At 33.5% G+C, this 17,483-nt stretch overlaps 1 protein-coding gene across 7 annotated transcripts in view; it reads right to left on the bottom strand.

Moving 5' to 3' along the window:
- Positions 1 to 17,483, bottom strand: part of LOC137925044 (calpain-A-like) — a 67,494-nt gene that overhangs the window by 976 nt on the left and 49,035 nt on the right. For 5 of the 7 annotated variants that reach the window (XM_068768482.1, XM_068768483.1, XM_068768484.1 and 2 more), the window contains 13 exons: positions 16,559 to 16,727; positions 15,150 to 15,331; positions 13,576 to 13,689; positions 12,837 to 12,943; positions 11,909 to 12,018; positions 10,786 to 10,982; positions 9,552 to 9,659; positions 9,028 to 9,070; positions 8,027 to 8,156; positions 5,338 to 5,544; positions 3,504 to 3,631; positions 1,945 to 2,066; positions 1,348 to 1,421 (listed from right to left, as the gene is read on the bottom strand). In XM_068768482.1, coding sequence (XP_068624583.1) covers positions 1,348 to 1,421; positions 1,945 to 2,066; positions 3,504 to 3,631; positions 5,338 to 5,544; positions 8,027 to 8,156; positions 9,028 to 9,070; positions 9,552 to 9,659; positions 10,786 to 10,982; positions 11,909 to 12,018; positions 12,837 to 12,943; positions 13,576 to 13,689; positions 15,150 to 15,331; positions 16,559 to 16,727 — 1,691 coding nt within the window. Of the gene's footprint in view, positions 1 to 382; positions 467 to 1,347; positions 1,422 to 1,944; positions 2,067 to 3,503; positions 3,632 to 5,337; positions 5,545 to 8,026; positions 8,157 to 9,027; positions 9,071 to 9,551; positions 9,660 to 10,785; positions 10,983 to 11,908; positions 12,019 to 12,836; positions 12,944 to 13,575; positions 13,690 to 15,149; positions 15,332 to 16,558; positions 16,728 to 17,483 lie in introns of all 7 variants that reach the window. The other 2 variants (XM_068768480.1, XM_068768481.1) reach the window with 2 other exon arrangements.

Below are 17,483 nucleotides of genomic sequence, written 5' to 3' on the forward strand. Positions count from 1 at the left end.
CAGATTACAAAGAAAAAAATTGAACAATAATTTGAAAAAGGAACTAATATTAAAATTTTTGAGTGTAATAAAAAACATATTTTATTGTAATGATACCTCAATTAATTTTAAATTTAGAACAACTTTAACTTTTTTCACAAACAACTATCAAGTAAGAAATTGAAATGTCCGAACAAAAAATAAAAAAAAATAGAACACCAATACAAAATATTTACATATTAGATAATTCGAGAATTTAAATTTGTTAAAAAAATTAAAACTTTTTATTGATACGATATGTTAATAAATTTCGAATTAAAAACAACTTTTTTTTCCAAACATGGTTCCAGCCAGCCTTAGTAGTGTAATGTGCGAGTACACGTGCTAGTAATGTTTCCCATACGCTGTGTTCACGAAGAACGTCCGCTTCCTCTTCACGAGTTCCATTGCAGTTCGCGCTCGAGATTCTCGAGCGGCTCATTGTTTGCTGTTTTTTTTATTTATTATTAATTTCTACAGAAATAATCAAATAATTCGAAGAAAATTATATACTGAAATGTTTTCGCTGGAAAGAGTTAACAATACGTTTCCAAGTTGTAGATTGCTCCTGTTTAGGGGTAGCGTGAACGACACATACTTCAGACGGGCTACCCGGAGTAGCACAGCGCGAGAGACTATGGGAATAATAAAAAGGTTCCTAATACTGATACTAAAGTCCCTCAAACAACATCTTCCCTGGTGGCCCCCTACCATCTAAGAGGTTTAATGTGTATAAATCCTAATAAATTACCCTACCCACGAGGCAGGGTATCTTGAACATCTGGAAAATTTCCTCCAAGAAACCAAAAAAAAAAAATCCTCTTTACACTAGATGTAGAGCCTTAGAATGATTACTATTTAATCTGTAATTTAAACACACGGTATGTTTCTCAAACAACTTTCACATGTATGTACATCGGAACATCTGTCAGTAAAGCGATTGGAATAGCATTTATTTTTTTCATATGGGAAGATGGTGACAAGATAATAGAAATAAATAAACTTCATATATTTTTAAAAATTTAACCGATTGTGAACGCTTCTTATTTTTTTTTCACAACTATCATACATCATCTATCCGCTTTACAGGTACAGTTGAAACAGCACTATTCTGTCTGGCGAATAAATTCAAAAACTCTACAATACTCTATTAGTTAAAATTAATTATTAGATATTTTTATACTTCAAGTATAACCGCTTCTTACTTAAAAGCAGTATTTTAAAGAATTTTTTTTATTCAGAAATATTAAGTTTCTTTAATAATGGATATAAGACGTAAAATATTTTTGATGTCTAGTCTAGATTTGTGATATCTGGTTTGCAACTCACCGATCATAGACTTAAGTCGCACGGAGCACATTATGAAGTCGTCGAACTGGATGTAGCCGTCGCTGGAACCGTATCTACGGTGAAAATAATCTTATTAATCTGTTATTTAATTAACACCTAAAATGTTAATGTTCTGGAAGGAGTGCAGATTGGTGTATTTTAAACAAGGAGTGTAGAGTAATTTATTCTAATCTATTAGATCTAGATTTATTCTAGAAGATGAGTTGACATTGGTTTGTTCTATAAAGCTTTTATTAGTTGTTTTGAAAAGAGAGTGTTGTTTTTTTGATAGCGAGTGTAGATGATTTTGTCGAATACAGACTGTTTTGCTTTATTGAGTGGAGATAAGTTTTTTTTTTATAAAGTCAGCATATGGTAGTTTCTTATGAAAATCGAGTTTAGGTCTACTCATCTATAGGTTCCTTTTAGGAGAGTGCATATTGATTGTTTTGAAAAGCGAGTGTAGTTGTTCTAGAAAGCGAACGTGTGTTGGTTGTTCTAAAAGAAGAGTTTAGTTTGCAATGTTCTGGAAGAGAGGTGTAGGAAGAATTGTTCTGAGAGTCGAGTGCAGATGGGTGAGTTTGAATGGACACTGACCTGTGCGCGAGTACGTTGAGCACGTGAGCGTTGACAGTGTAGCCGGCAGAGTGCAGAGCGTCGCGGAGGTTATGAGCTGGGATCGCGCCGCGTCCCTCAGTGTCGTACAGCCGGAACACCGCCTGAGGCCAAATACACACCACTTACAATAACTTAGCTGTTATATTACACTACTTCACCCATTGCTGTTCCCCTTATTGTATTGTTAACGAATTATACTCTAACTATCGGTATACTCTCGGTGTACCACCTGCACGCACATTTGAACCACGTTCCCGAGTTGTGTGAATCTTCACAGATTTAAGTATAGAAATATGATACACACTACAAGACGTATACGAAAAGTTTTTACAAATAACATTGATATGTGTAGCTAAGTAGCTAAACCAACAATTTAATTCTTCATTATCGAAATTTTCGTGGACTATTACTTACGAATTATAACTATTTTTTTTGTCCACTCTAGTCTCCAGTCTCGAGTTCAATAACCACATTGACAACTAAAGCTCAAACACAATAGTTTAGAGATTTTTTATGATAATTAAAATTTATATGATTATTATGTATTTGGCACTAAATGTTGTTAGTTTTGTAATGTTACTCTTCCGCTGTAATCCATCACAAGTGCTCGATGCATGTTCATCATGTCTGCCTTAGGAAGTCCACTTCTGGATATAGGTCTCCTCCAAAATATCCAACAGAACCTGGCACTGTTCTGCACCTAAGGTCTTACAATGAGCTTAACGAGGTTGTTTGTTCATTTTGTAGATGGACGTTCTACACTGCGTTTGCTTGTCTATGTTATGCTTGTCTATAGATGTATTATGTTATCGATGTTAGTGAACTATTTTTTAATGGCAGCCTTTATATAAACCATGTGGGCGCTTGAAAATTGGATTAAATTAACGAAATAACATAATTATTTGCAAACTTAAACAATAGTCATACCTTTTGTTGGACTTGACATGGGCTGCTGCCCGTATGGAATTTGCAAATTCTATGAGTCCAAAGGCATTTTGAACAGCTTAAATCCATTGCATATATGTTCGTACATATGAACAGATGTACAGCGCGAGGTAATTGAATACCAGCGCCATTTATTTGCGCCGTTCGAGGTTACAGCGAACGCTTTATATATATATAATGCATCCCTATTTCCCATAGTCACGCCACAGATTGAGGAACGATTTCACCAATTAATTTATATTTTTCATCAGTTTCCTTAAAATTCACATAAGGTTCCTGCTGGAAAATATTGCGCAGAAACTCGATAAATTTAATGATCATTAAAACTTGACGTATTTGATAGTTTGCTGTAAGCTTAGCGCGTTTGATAATTAGCAATGAACTTCACGCATTTGACAGTCCGTTGTGAACTTCACGTATTTGACAGTCCGTTGTGAACTTCACGCATTTGACAGTCCATTGTGAACTTCACGCATTTGACAATTTGCTTTGAATTGATTACTCATAGCCATAACTACTGTTGGATTACCCAGTGTAATAAAACTTCGTTTAATACATAATAGTCATAGTGTTTAGTTTTTCGATTATCTCACCCTCCAGTTACGCAGGTCGATCCACAGCGACTTGAACTCTTCGAAGCCGAGCCCGCCAGAGTTGTCCTTGTCTAACATAGCAATCATACTACGGCAAACGTCCTTGGAGAAACCTTGCCCTTTTAGTTCTGCAAATAAACAAGCCATTAGCAATCTCGAATAGCATTAAACGTACCCTGGTCACAGACATTGAAAATGTGTTGCTATATAAGTATTTTACAATTAAAAATTTAATAATATCTTTGTGGCAAATATATCTCGTTGTGAAAACGTTATTTATTACTAAGCAGTTGTATCAACTACATCTATTATATATATATGTATATATATATATAAATGTCAATAATATATAGCAACACAACTCCAAAAAGATAACTAAAACTAGATTTTTATGGAAATGGAGGTGATTAAATACGTTAAAACTATACAAAGGTATATAGATTTTAAAATGCCCATTTTTGTGCCGTAAACATACATGCTGACGTAAAAGCGTAAATGTAAACATTTACAAAAGATCTTGTAAATGTCTACATTAAATTGTGTTAGTTGCGATTGAGACATCAAGCGGATGTAAAATAATTGCTTTATTTAAAAGTAACATTGCATTATTTTACATTACAATAAGTATATAAGTTTCTGAAATAAAAAAGTACATATGTCGAATTACGCCCGAAAATAGACATTTTAAATAGGCGCGCCCTCCATTTCTATAAAATGACACTGTTGTGAAATCGACGGAGCGGCATGCAGCGGTTGGTGATCCTGGAAAATATAAAACCTTTAGTATATCATTACATCAATAAAATTTAATTCTTTTACCATAACCAGAAGTGATCGAAATGTTCTCGAGTGGCAACAAGCCGGTAAACGGGTCCTGGGAGGCGTACCCATTTAGGTGGTTCGATGAAGCCTAAAACTGTTCGTTATATAAAAAGTCCTTTTTATATAACGAACACCGAAAAATTTATCTACTTGTGCGAATGAGACGACAAATTAGATCTACCACTAAGTAAACTACGATAATATAGTACTTTCGTTAATTCATCTTCTAAGTCATGGAAGCCGTCTCCACAATATCAAAGTTAAAATAACGAGAAATAAGAATCCAAATCAGTTTGAAGCTGCTTCCATACTTTTTTCGACGACAATAACAAGGTCGTCTGTCTACCTGGTCGCCTGATGTGTTAGGCTGCGGCTCAATTGGTTGGATCATAAAATTCGATAAATTATTAACTATCTATAAGAGACATCAGCTTTTTGTAACGGATGCACTATCACTTAATAGTTTATATATATATATATATATATATATATATATATATATATATATATCAAGACTATGTGAATATTTATACACTATATGCCTTTGACAATTACATTCATCTTGTTGTATCAAGTATTCTTTTAGAATAAAATAGTAAATCGGACTAGAAAGGTGTAAGAAACTTAGAAATACATAAGTTCATTTAGTTTTTTCCTATTTCAATTCGACAGGTTAATAAACTACCACTATATACCATGTCTGGAAAGCTAAGTACACATAAAATATTACCGTGAGTCATATTGTCAAATTCTGTATTATATCTATCTGTATATATAATATAATTATACATTTACGTACTTTACCAAAAGCTCTTGTACACGACTACCTGCTAACTACCTAAAACGAAAGCGTAAAGCAATCTATAACTACCCTAAGCAAAAAATTACTAGCGCTGCGCTCTAATATCTATTGGCCCCATCCAAAGTCACAGTAATCCGACGTATAAAAATTTATTTTAAAATAATTAAAATGATTTCAACCAAACTTCAAAACTAGTGGATAGAAACCTACCGGTAGTGGGTTGCGGTTGCGGTTGTGTAAGATGCACCTGTTCCTGGTTCTGCTGCTGAATCTGCTGCAGGTCGACGCCGAACTCCTTGCAGATGGGTGTGCAGAGCGCGCACAGCAGCTGTTCCAGGCAGTTCGGCTCCTGCTGCGTCTGCCCCCCTCCGGGTACCCCCCCACCATCATAAGCGCCACCGTGTCTCATCGCTAGTTCTGTTCCCGGGGGTGTACTATGGTTACTAGTTGCAAACCACTTTCTCTACTTGGTACGTTGGGGATTCCCGTACATATCAGTGGATATATGTTAAAGAACTAATTTAAATGAATAATAAATATGTAAAACTAAAACCTTTGAGGACAATATTACTGTCATTTATATGAAATTATTGATTTTTTGATATAAAAATATAAACTAACGTAAAAAAATATTGTTAAATAGGTAATATTAATTCACCTCGGATGGACCAGTCTTTTATAATCTAATTAACTTAGGTGAAGTTTTTTATTATGTCATAACTAGAGAGCGGCTTTTATACTTGGCGTCTGTGTATATACAGCGAATTGAAATGTCTCATACCATGTGTACTGTACATAGCTTAGAAAAACTTATCCACCAAGTTTAAAATGACATATGTGTAACATTATATTATTTAAATATACAATATAATATTTGTAACAAAATTAAGGATAGATTCACTATTCCTGAGTACACTGTCGAATCTGAAAAAGACTATTTTGAAGGGTGACCACCATTCAAGTGGTTTTTTTTTTGCAATGTTTTTTTCATTTTAAGACGAAGATTATAAATTAGTATTTAGACACGGACCAAATAACATAAGAAATATAAAAATGTAGTAGAAATAGCCGAGGTAGTTTTTTTTTAAAAAAAAAAAAGAGATATGTCATCATTGACATCACCTATTTTGGTGATTACAACAAAAAAATGTTATATCTAACAGCTTTTGAGAGATCTAAATCTATCGACGGTTCAACGGATAATTCCGTTTCGTATTTTGAACAAACAAATGAAATATTTACACCATATAATATTTATACAGCAATTACGTGACTTTTTATTAATACTAATTAACTAGGCACCCTGTGACACAGTTTTTTTCAGATTTAAAATGTAACTATGTGAAATAAAATATTATATTACGAATGTACATAAATAGCTTTGGATTACATGTTTTACGAGTGTTAAAATCTACTAAACAAAAAAATGGATTTTCAATTAATCAGCAATCTTTAGATACAAAAAAAAATACCAGGCAGAATGAAATTAAAATTATACAAATATGTACCAGAGATATATTTACAGATATATAAGTAGATTAGATACTTACATAATTGGTCTCGAGGTCTCAAACACAAGACCGGTAAGCGATTAAGTCGACACAATAAGCGTTATCACATTGAAAGCTTAAAAATGGGCATTTTAAAACAACTTTGGGATAAAATATAAACATAAAAACATAAAAACAAAAAAAAAAAAACCTTTAAATCCAAATTAGAAGAGATTAATGAATTTATGAATTACTCTGTATTAATTTTATAATCTGTGTATTTCATATACTTTGTCATTAGTTATTTAAATCAAACAGTAACATTTTTTTACGTCAATATTTTTGATTATGGAATTCTAAAATAATAATTTACATTCCATTGCATTGTATTTTTCTTATAAATTTACAATAAATGTAGGATTAAGCCGAAATAAAAAATCTACAATATTAAAACTAGAGATTGTAATTTATAAATTGCAAGCGAATAAAATATAACGCATTTTACTGCATACTTTAAATAAAGGAATTGGTCTTAATATTAAGCTATCAATTTAAGTTTTAAAAATATATAATAAGGGTTATAATATTTTTAATAATATATTATATTATTGACAACGTGTCGATCCAAAACCTTATTAGTATGCATGCGGGCATAAAATTTCAAATGTTAGTCGAACTTGAGGTCGGAATTTATTAAGTATCATTTATTCACTTTTTATTGTACATCATAAGTAAGTAAAGGATAATCAGATGATGTGGGCAAAAGATGAAGTAGATTTTCTATAGGACCGGTTGGAAGCTGCCTGCATCCAGTATTTTTCGAAGACCTTAAGAAAGTCATCAGGCTACCTTTGTATTTGACGTTTTTATTTGACTTTGTATTTGACGTTTTAATACTTAATACTAATGAGAATTATATACAAGAGTAATTTTATGGTCTTTGGTTTTTCCGATACCGATGTACCGTGCCTTAGGAAGGAGGGGGCAGTTGGTGGTGGAGGAAAAAATAACATGAGATATGCTATGAGCATAATTGGACTATCCCCCCCCCCAGTCGTACGCATAAGGCGCGGTATAGCAGTTTCGGTAACACTAAATATTACTTATCCCGTTCAGTTATATGCACTGTTTCGTCAACTGATATTCACCTATAAACAGTCTAGTAACTTCAAATCCGAAACTACAAGCTATCGAATTAATAATAAAGGATCTATTTTTTTCTTTTTATATTCCTTTAAATTTTTTTGGTAATTGCTTTGTATGTATTTGTGTGTGTTTATCATTGTGAGGTGAAATAAATATTTATCTATCGATTTATTATTTTAAGTTAATGAATACAGCAAAAATATTATATTCTAAAATTATAATACTTGGTGATTAATTTTATAAAAATGTCAATATTTGAATACCTTCTCTCATGGCGTAGTCCAAAATCTCCTTCAGCTCTTGCCAGTCCACCTCGCCGTCGTCGCCAGCGAGACGGTTGAAGAAGTCACGCACTGGGTCAGCTGGTTCCGGGTTCGGTGCTATTTCTTTCACCTGCAATTTATTAATGTTAAAGTTGAGTTTACTTGCGCATAATCAATTAGTATATACTAGGCGTTCTCAAATTGAACAATTTTAAAATGAACGTGCCTCTAGGCTCAATATTGGGTCTGTAGCTTTTCGTTTTTTCATTTCTCATTTATATAAAAGACATCTAATCTACTACTAATCTTATAAAATTAAATCTTGGGAGAGTAGATTTGGTTAGAAAGATTTTATGTTTTAAACTGAAAGATGACGAATAATAATGGACGGTAAAAAATGTCTCTTCAATATTTAATTTAAGAGAAAGAACTACATTTATAAACTTCACTTGCTTATTATTGAAAGTACTGGAGGCAACAAAGAATTCAAAATTTCGGGCGTATTACAATAAGGGACCTCATGTTTGCACAGGATGATTACTTAATTTTAATAATTTTTGCAGCTTTGTGTCTTTCGGGTTACTTTAATGGAGTAATGTAGCGATACAATTTTTGTACTGCATCATTAATTAAGCAAAATGTAGTAACTCCTTTGTTGGCAACTGTTGGTTTTTCTTATATCTCTGAATTACCATGTAAAAAATTTTCATAAATAAAAAATCTCAAATTGTAAGTGATAATATGTCTTCAACGAAAATTACTATTTGAAGAATATTTGTAAAAGTGATTACAAAAAGAAATCCATCCGAGTCTGTTGTATGCTATTAGATCAGAGTGTGTTGAAATATATAAGGCATAGCCATGTATATTAAGTTGAAGGCCATTATAGGCAAGCTCAATCTGATTCTATTTTCTATAAAAGTAAACTTTTGTATCATTGTCTCGACCTGTGGTTCTAAAGTGGATATTAAAATCAATAAATAGTATCAAAATATACGTACCCGGTCGTCAACGTCACCCATGCCCACGTCCTCGTCATTTTCACTGAAATTATACGAAAGTTAACATTAAATACGTTCTTGGTAGATTTTGATGTAGGCTGCGCAACAATAACACTTATCATGTTATATTAAGTCCGCCATTGCACTAGCTAGAAAAATAAATATATACTAAGTTTACTCCCAATAAAATTCATGTTGTAATATTATCCATGGTGGTGTAATAATAAAAAGCGTTTGATTTATATGTCAAAAAAATTAAAACCGACAAATCAATTTTGATCTTATTTTAATACGCAGTGAGATACGTATTTTAAACGCGATACGAAGTAAACTTTTGGAAAGCGTTAATAATAAAGAATTCTGCATTGCCTAATTTGCAACATGCCTAATTTTTAGAATTTAAATAAAATACACATATTTTGTACTTTTATATAGCATTATGAAAACTCTTTAAATAGATATTTAATTATGGCTCAGATTGTTTAAAAGTTTGGTCACCTCTTATACATATAATTCTTACTTACGCCATATTGTTATCCTTCTCGGAGAATACTCGCACCAAGAACTCTCCCTCCTCGTCCGGCTCGAAGGTGGAAGGCACGATGACGTAGGTACCCGGTTCGAATTTGAACCTTTAACAAAACGGAATAGGGTATGTTTTAGAACAATAATTAAGTATGAATATGCTTTAACTTGTTTAAAGTAAGCAGTACTGTGTACACAATAATCCTGTAAGCCTTAAGGATTGTTATTCAACACAAGAAAAGAAATTTTAATGTGACATTACCTGATATCAGGATATACAAATGCATTTGCAATTAATATATTTAAGAATTTTCGTAGTATCTAATCTCGTACAACCCGATTTATATTGTTGTTGCCCTTGTCCAATAACATCCCGGGATGTTTTCAATTTAAAGTGCTTTCTATAATAAGAGAACACTTTAGCGAGTGGTGTTTAGCATTGGTAGCTCAGCGGTTGTGAACTTAGACTTGGGATCGTACATCGCGGGTTCGATTCATACTTCGTACTATACCATACCAAAATATGAATCCCGACCCGCCTGCCAAATGTGGTGATTATGTTATATCCCCCACAGATATCTTTAGGGGAGACCTATGCCTTTCCGTGGGCATCTATGGCCTGAAACGACGATACATCCTAACAACCAAACTTAATGTGTACTTGTATGTGTGCAAGTGTTAGTCTACCCAGTGATACCTTTTCTATGATATAATGATGAAACCTCCTGATATGATGGGAGATTTTACTCTTATCAGATTGGGCTTAGTGAGCGGCCTTAGATGGCAAGACTGCAGAATCGGTATAAGTCCAATATATGATGATGATTTGTCCTTGTCAGTTCGTCATCATTTCAGCTGTAGAAAAATTTACTAGTGGACATAATCCTCTCTTATAGATTTTCGATGGAACCAGCTGGAAACACCAGTGCAGCATCTTCCAAGGACTTAACAAAGTCATTTGCCCACCTTGTACGTGGACTTCCAAAGCAGTGTTTATTGCCCACGAATATAACCAATTCTATATGAATCATCGCACTTATTCATCACCATCATCATTTCAGTTGTACGACGTCCACAGCTGGACATAAATTTGACTCATACTTGTCTATCTTCAGACCTTAAGAAGCTTGTCTATTCACCTTGTGCACGTGCCACACCGCGCTTACCAGTTCATGGTCTCTACTTCAGAACTTTATGAGCTCCTATGAAAACCTGATATTGAAAGGTACCCACCTAGCGCTGACTTCTCTCAAGTTGATGAATGCCTGCGAGCGTCCAACGGAGGCGTTGTATTTGAAGAAGTTGATGTCTAGCGGTTTGGGCACATGGCCGTAGTCCGGTAGTCGATATACTGCAAACCCGATGGTAAGGCACTCCAGGCCCTGATGGCGCTGCGAACGCCTGTTCTTCTGCATCAGGGCTACGATTATCTGAAAATCGAAGACCGAATTGACAGCTACAATATTTTATGGTCAATATGGCTTTATAGTGTAAGTCAATATCATATCATATAAATAACAAAATCAAAGAACATTTGTGTGGTAAGGTTTACTTCTTTTTGACTTTATGGCACATATTGTGAACAATGTCCCTTCGGACTTTCCAACCGTCGGACGTTTTGAATGTTAATTGAATTTATTATTTAACTTTCCTTTATAAACATTTATATAATTCCATCGAGTTTCTTATTCCTTTTGGGTTTAAGATATCATTTATTAAGTATCATACAAACAGGTGGTAGACTCATCTTGACCTAAATTACAGATGTAATATCGCGTAATTGTTGAAAATTTATTATTGTACGATAAGAAATATTTTGTAAGCATTTTATAATTAATAAGTAAAGCAAAAGGGTGGATGATTTTAAGTAAGTTGCTTCTTGTTGAATGTAAACTACGAAGCGCCTATGCGCAGATATAATTTGATTAAAACTGGAAACAGGTTTAGCTCAGTACAATCTCACATAGCACTTGCCGCAATAAAAATAAAGAAACCGATGGAGAAAAAGAAATGAATTAAAAAATAAATAAGCATCTAATAAATAGTTTTTAACCATTCTTAAAAATAGGTAGAGACTTAGCATATTTTACATTCAACGGTAAACCATTCCACCATCGAATGACCTGTGTGGTAAAAGATTTCGCCATAAGTCAAGAATTATGCACTGGTATTTATAATTTCACTTTTATAATATATAATTCAATCAAATAAAAATTTACAATCAACGGTGATTGTTTTTGTACCAACAGATACAATTACACCATCGAGATAGAAAAAAAAATATAGTGGCAAGTACTAATTATCAAGTATCTAATGAAATAGATAAGTAATAATTAAGAATATTTCTAATACTCACAGTACATTTATTTTCATCGTCACCTTCATCCACGTCTTTTAGAGTGACGGTGTATTGAGGATTCTTCCAGAAAGTGTCCAGATAGTTTCTGCAACCACCCGCCGTGACCCCTAAAGAAAAAAACAATTTTTACTACAAGGAGATTCTATATTATTTAAAAAAACAGATTTCATAATAAGTATTATGTTTAAGGCGAATCATGTAAAAGTTTTTTTTTCATAGCATGTCTTATCTAGTCAAATTGAAGTCATTAAATCCAAGTCGAGGAAATACTTTTGTATTAATGTATGGTTCCAAGATTTGTTTATAAGAGACTTCACAGCAGTGCAATTACAAACTTCCAGAGTCCTTTCCTATCAAGAGCGAACATGAGCTTATTTGGAACGAACGAACTGAAGCAGCATTGGTAGTGTAGGAGCTACAATAATTCATCAGCGGCGCATCGAACATGGGAATCCCATGCCAGAGCTTTTTATATCTAGGGTGCACGTTTTGCGGTTGGCTGACAAGTTTGTGTTATTATATTGGTTAAATATGGTTTTCATAATTCTTACAATTAGTATGAACATAGGCTAAGTATGATCAATATACACAGTTCTACTTTGGACTTCATGTTCTCATTACCTTGAAGACCTACTGGTCCCAGGAAAAATCCCACAGTGGGATCATTTAAAGTTTGGTTATGGTAGGGAGAGGAGACGGGTCGGCGAAGGTGAATGCTAGTGTCACTGATTTTTTTTCACCTGTTCTTTTCAGGTCTGAAGAATTTTATGCGAACACAAGATAGACTATGTAATAGATGTAATTAATCTTAAGTTTCATAAACAATTTTTAAATTTGAACTGAATCTATTGCAAGGAAGCCTTCTTAAACCTGCCTCAAGGGTGTTCAGCCTAGAATCAATGGTATACTCGTCGATTGCACGTACCTCTAACCCATTCGCCTTCGAACACCGACATCTCCCATTTCTTGGTGCAACCCTCGGGACACTCCTCCGGGTCCAGTGAATCCGGGTTCAAGTTACAAATTTCTACCCTGAAAAAATTATTTCGCTTTGTAAACACATGGCATTCTTTGGACTATTCAATGTGGCGTAATATAAGGATTCTGTTATTTAAGGAACAGCACCTAGTTGCATCATAGTATAGTTTGTGTTATTTGCAAAATAGTGTCCTATATATTCACTTTTATCTAAATTGTCTTGTTTTTACTTAAATCAAGTGTGAGAAGACCATAACTTATTGTATATAGTAAAATATTATCGCATTATTATTTAAAATAAAATATTATACAATAAGGCTCTGCTTATACATGTAAATTCATTAAAAATAGTTTTTTTTTGCATAGTGCTATTGCTTTATCCTCAGCAAAAAACCACTTGAATTACAGGGAATGTTCAAGACCAAGATATAACTGCATTCCCAAAAAAGTCTGAAAGTCTAGTTGTGTATTATGTCAAGTATATTTTCTCTACACTAAAAAAAATTAACATTCTATAAAGTTTATATTTTTAAAAAAATGTTTGAGATACACCAAATTAAAACACACTGGTGCACATGTCGAGTCTCATATCAATGAAAAATCTGAAAAATTGAAAATAGCAATATGTTTATGCCTATTTTACGGTGAAATCAAATAATAGAATAATTATTATATTAGGTAGAAACCTTGAGAAATGATTCACGAAGTCCTTGAAAGACATCCAGAATTCTCCATCGTCATCAAAAGTCAGACCTAATTCTTCTTTCTCAGATTCCGGGATAAAGCGCCATTCAGGGGATCTGTAACGAACAAAGAATTATTTAAAGAAATCAATCAAAAATAAGTAATGTAATGTTCCCTAATGTTGTCTTTTAAAGTATACAAAACTACACAAACGAAAATCTAAAGTATCCCGTCTATACTGTGCACTGGTAATAACACTGGTGCATTACTCGTACGCGTGGCCAAGTCATACTGACATTGAATGCAGGTACAGTCCTTCCTTTCTTTACACCCCAAAAGATGCTCACATGTACTTTAACAATAGAGTACCACATTTGTTAGCTTTTTTAAAAAACTAAGCGTCCTACAGTAATTAATTATTTATTATATTGTTTTTAATACCAATCCTCCCTACCGCAGTAATAGGTAATTTTACCTTCATTAAACATCTGATTGCTAAAAAATAATTATCAATGTTATATGAATATTTGTACCGAAAGCAGAACAAGGCCTGCCAATTGTTCAGATGATTGGTTATAGGAATAAAAGCTTTAAAGGGGTCAATGCTTATATGTCAGTTAAAAGCTTTACAACTGTTTCCAATCATCACGTACGAAGAGATCTTTGAAATATGTTACATTAATTTATTTTTTCTATTGGAATGTGGCTGGGTAATGACTTTTAATATGTAGTAATCGAAATATTGAAAACACTTTTTTCTCACTTTATTACGTTATGTATTATTTCTGAAACCATTGATTTTTGGATATGGTGAACCATATAATAATTGACAATAAATGAGCTATTCATTCGCGAAAAAAAGGATTATAATTACTAAAATGCTTTAACACCTATAACTAATCACCCTGTATCTATGTAAGATTTATATTTATGTACTGACTCATCACGACGTCTCTGCAACTGTCAGGCTTAAAGCTTTGAAATTTGGTAGAAATATTCTACCGTCAAGGGGTTGAGGCCACCTCATTTGTTGAACCTCACCTCGTTCATTGAAAAATACACATTTTCAAACTATAGCTCTTATAAGTGACGAACTTAGCTAGATAATTTTTTATGTCATATTAGTTACCAATAATGGCTTTTACGAAAGCTGGTAATAGCTAGTACATACGGGATGATGGGAATTAGGAAATTTTTGTTTCACACATACCTAATATAATTTGACTATATAGGGATAATCCAAATTGAGGAAATAATTGCATATTAATATCAGTGGATCCTAGACTAGCCTGTGAGGGACTAAAGACAGAGACCTTCTAACCAGTATCTAATATTTTATTTATATTGATTTTCTGCAGGAAAGTTCTTAACAGGAACCTATTTGGTATTTGTCTTGCTTCAACCGTCTCCGTCGGCAGTACTCATTTAGAGTGAGTACCTCGTGCTTTACAAAGAATGCATTAATAAACCATTCAATCTTCTAAATTCTTGCTCGAGACGCTAGATTATCTGGTTCACATATTATCTGGATAAGGTGCCTGAGTTGTTAAGACTTGTGACCAGTTAAACGACTTACTTATCACTCCAGGGTCCATTCCACTCGGCTTCATTCCCCCAGGGGTTGCGCAGCCGAAGAAGAGGTATTTTCCCAGCGCGTCCTGGGGTCTCGATGTCGACGTACTTGACCCTGGTCACTGAATAAGCGTGGCCTCTGATTAGACCGGCGGGAGTCTCAGCTTCAAGGATGTTAGGGTCCGGCTGTGAATTTATATTTAAGTTTTGATATATCTACAAGTAACATTTTTCATTAACGTAAGCTATACTTCCTTATTAAGCTTTTTTGTTCATAATGATTTTGCTATTAGTTACGCTTTCTCCAGGGGCCCCACGGGAGGACAACCGTTTGGGCTGTCATTATGGGTAATACCCGTTTATCAATCCCTGATAAGGGCGCCAGAGATGGCCAAACCTTGACTTGGTCTATTGCTTGGCTAAACACTACTATGTGCTGGTAAAAAATGTAAAGGAAGAAACTCCGCCAAATTTTCTATCTAATGTGATTACAATTCGGATATTTGGGTGAGACTGTTTTTTTATCGAATGGCATTCTTAGCTTATATTATCTAATTGTATTACTTTCCAGAAGATACCAATTTCATAGAAACTGCAATTAAATTAAGCTCCTTTATATAGGAATCCTTCAATTAAAGGCGACAAGGAATGCAAACGCTCTGAAATCTCACATCAAACTCGGACAATTCTTTTTTTTAAAAGGTCAAAATCCTGGATGCCCAGTATTTCTTGGTCAGCGCTTGCTATGCCTACTCAAACCTGATAATGCCAACCGGTAAATAGTATTTTTCAATAATAAATAAGAAACCTTTTTAAGGTAACTAATAACCAATTCGTATTTGGTCTAAAACTATACCTTAATCAAAAAATAAAAAACCTTTCAATTTGATTAGCAAAGTCGGATATTTAGGCTTATCATTATCATTTTAGCCTACTAGGATGTCCACTGCTAAACGAAGGCTTCCAATAGATTTATTTTTTATTTTAAATAGGCAACAACAAAAGTAAATTAAAGTCAATAACTGAATAAAACAGAAGACAATATTAATTGGCTCTCTAAATAATAGTGAAACAAGACATGAACAATGTCATGTGTGTTAAATTTATTGTAGCCAAGATTTTATACTTTTGTTACAGTAACATTATAATAAAGTAAATGATTTAAGAAAAGTGTTTAAAAAATCATCGCCTTCATCATGCATTCAACTATTCTACCGATGACACAGAGAAACATTCAATTTGTAAATATATTTATTCAAGTGGACGGGAGTGGAGTATTTTTGAATTTTCAACAATTTTAGGTTATAAATAGGTACCATCAGCTCGGAATGTTGATCTGCTGAGAACAAACTCTATAATCAAAAGATAATTTATTTAAATATATATAAAAATTATTAAAAAAAATCATCTCACTTCAATGCTGCATCCCATGAGGGAGTTCCTCTCGTAAGCCTTCAGCAGTATGGTGTAGAAGTTGGGAGGCAATTCCGCGATGTCGTACATTTCAGTGACACCTCCAGTAAAGTCCTCCATTGCTTCGCAAGTGGAACCGCCTTTGAGGGCCTCGTAGGATCCATGTAGCCTGAAAAAATTAATAAATTACAGATTATATCCTGCTATTGGCGTGTTTCAATTTAATTGAAAAAATCCAAAGTGAGCCAATGAGTTAAAAGTTCTTATAAAAAACCCTTGAACATATTTTGAAATTCGTTTATTTACAGAAAAAGTAATTCGTAAATTTTTTTAAATGATATATTTAAATGAACACCATAACGAGCGAATGAGGAAATTTTCAAATAGTCGTGAGGTGAGACCTCTTCTGGAAATCAGCATTTCCTGAAACTTTTCTTTGACCACCGACAGGGGCATGTGACACGTGGTTCTATTTTCTTGAAACCATGTGCTAGGATTGTAGCCAGCATATTCTAAAATAATTATGGCCAAAAACTCGCGTAACATTTTCACATACTCCGCAAAACTAACACTAATCGAACGGCTGCGAGAATCTTCGAAAAAAAAAATAGGGTCTAATGATTCTTTTCGCTGAAATTGCTTCACATTTGGTACAGATCCTGTCTCTTCAAACTTCTTAGCCCATTTGTTTCATAAAGGAACACTCGGACCACTGACCTAAGTCATGTAAATCGTATTTAACGCGAAAAAGCACCTCACAGTAATAAGCGAAATAACAGTTGGCCCACCTTGCGTACAAAATATATTGCAGTGTTTTTAATTCATGCGTTAAATAAATGTTTACAGTTATCAAACAAGTATTTTATTTCACTTCATAAACAATAATCATAAAATTGTAAATATTTCCAGTAAAATGTCTTCGATT

This window comes from Battus philenor, unplaced genomic scaffold (assembly GCF_028537555.1).
Source record: "Battus philenor isolate CCGP_79_NKW_IND1 unplaced genomic scaffold, ilBatPhil1.0.hap1 SCAF_25, whole genome shotgun sequence".
NCBI lineage: Eukaryota > Metazoa > Arthropoda > Insecta > Lepidoptera > Papilionidae > Battus > Battus philenor.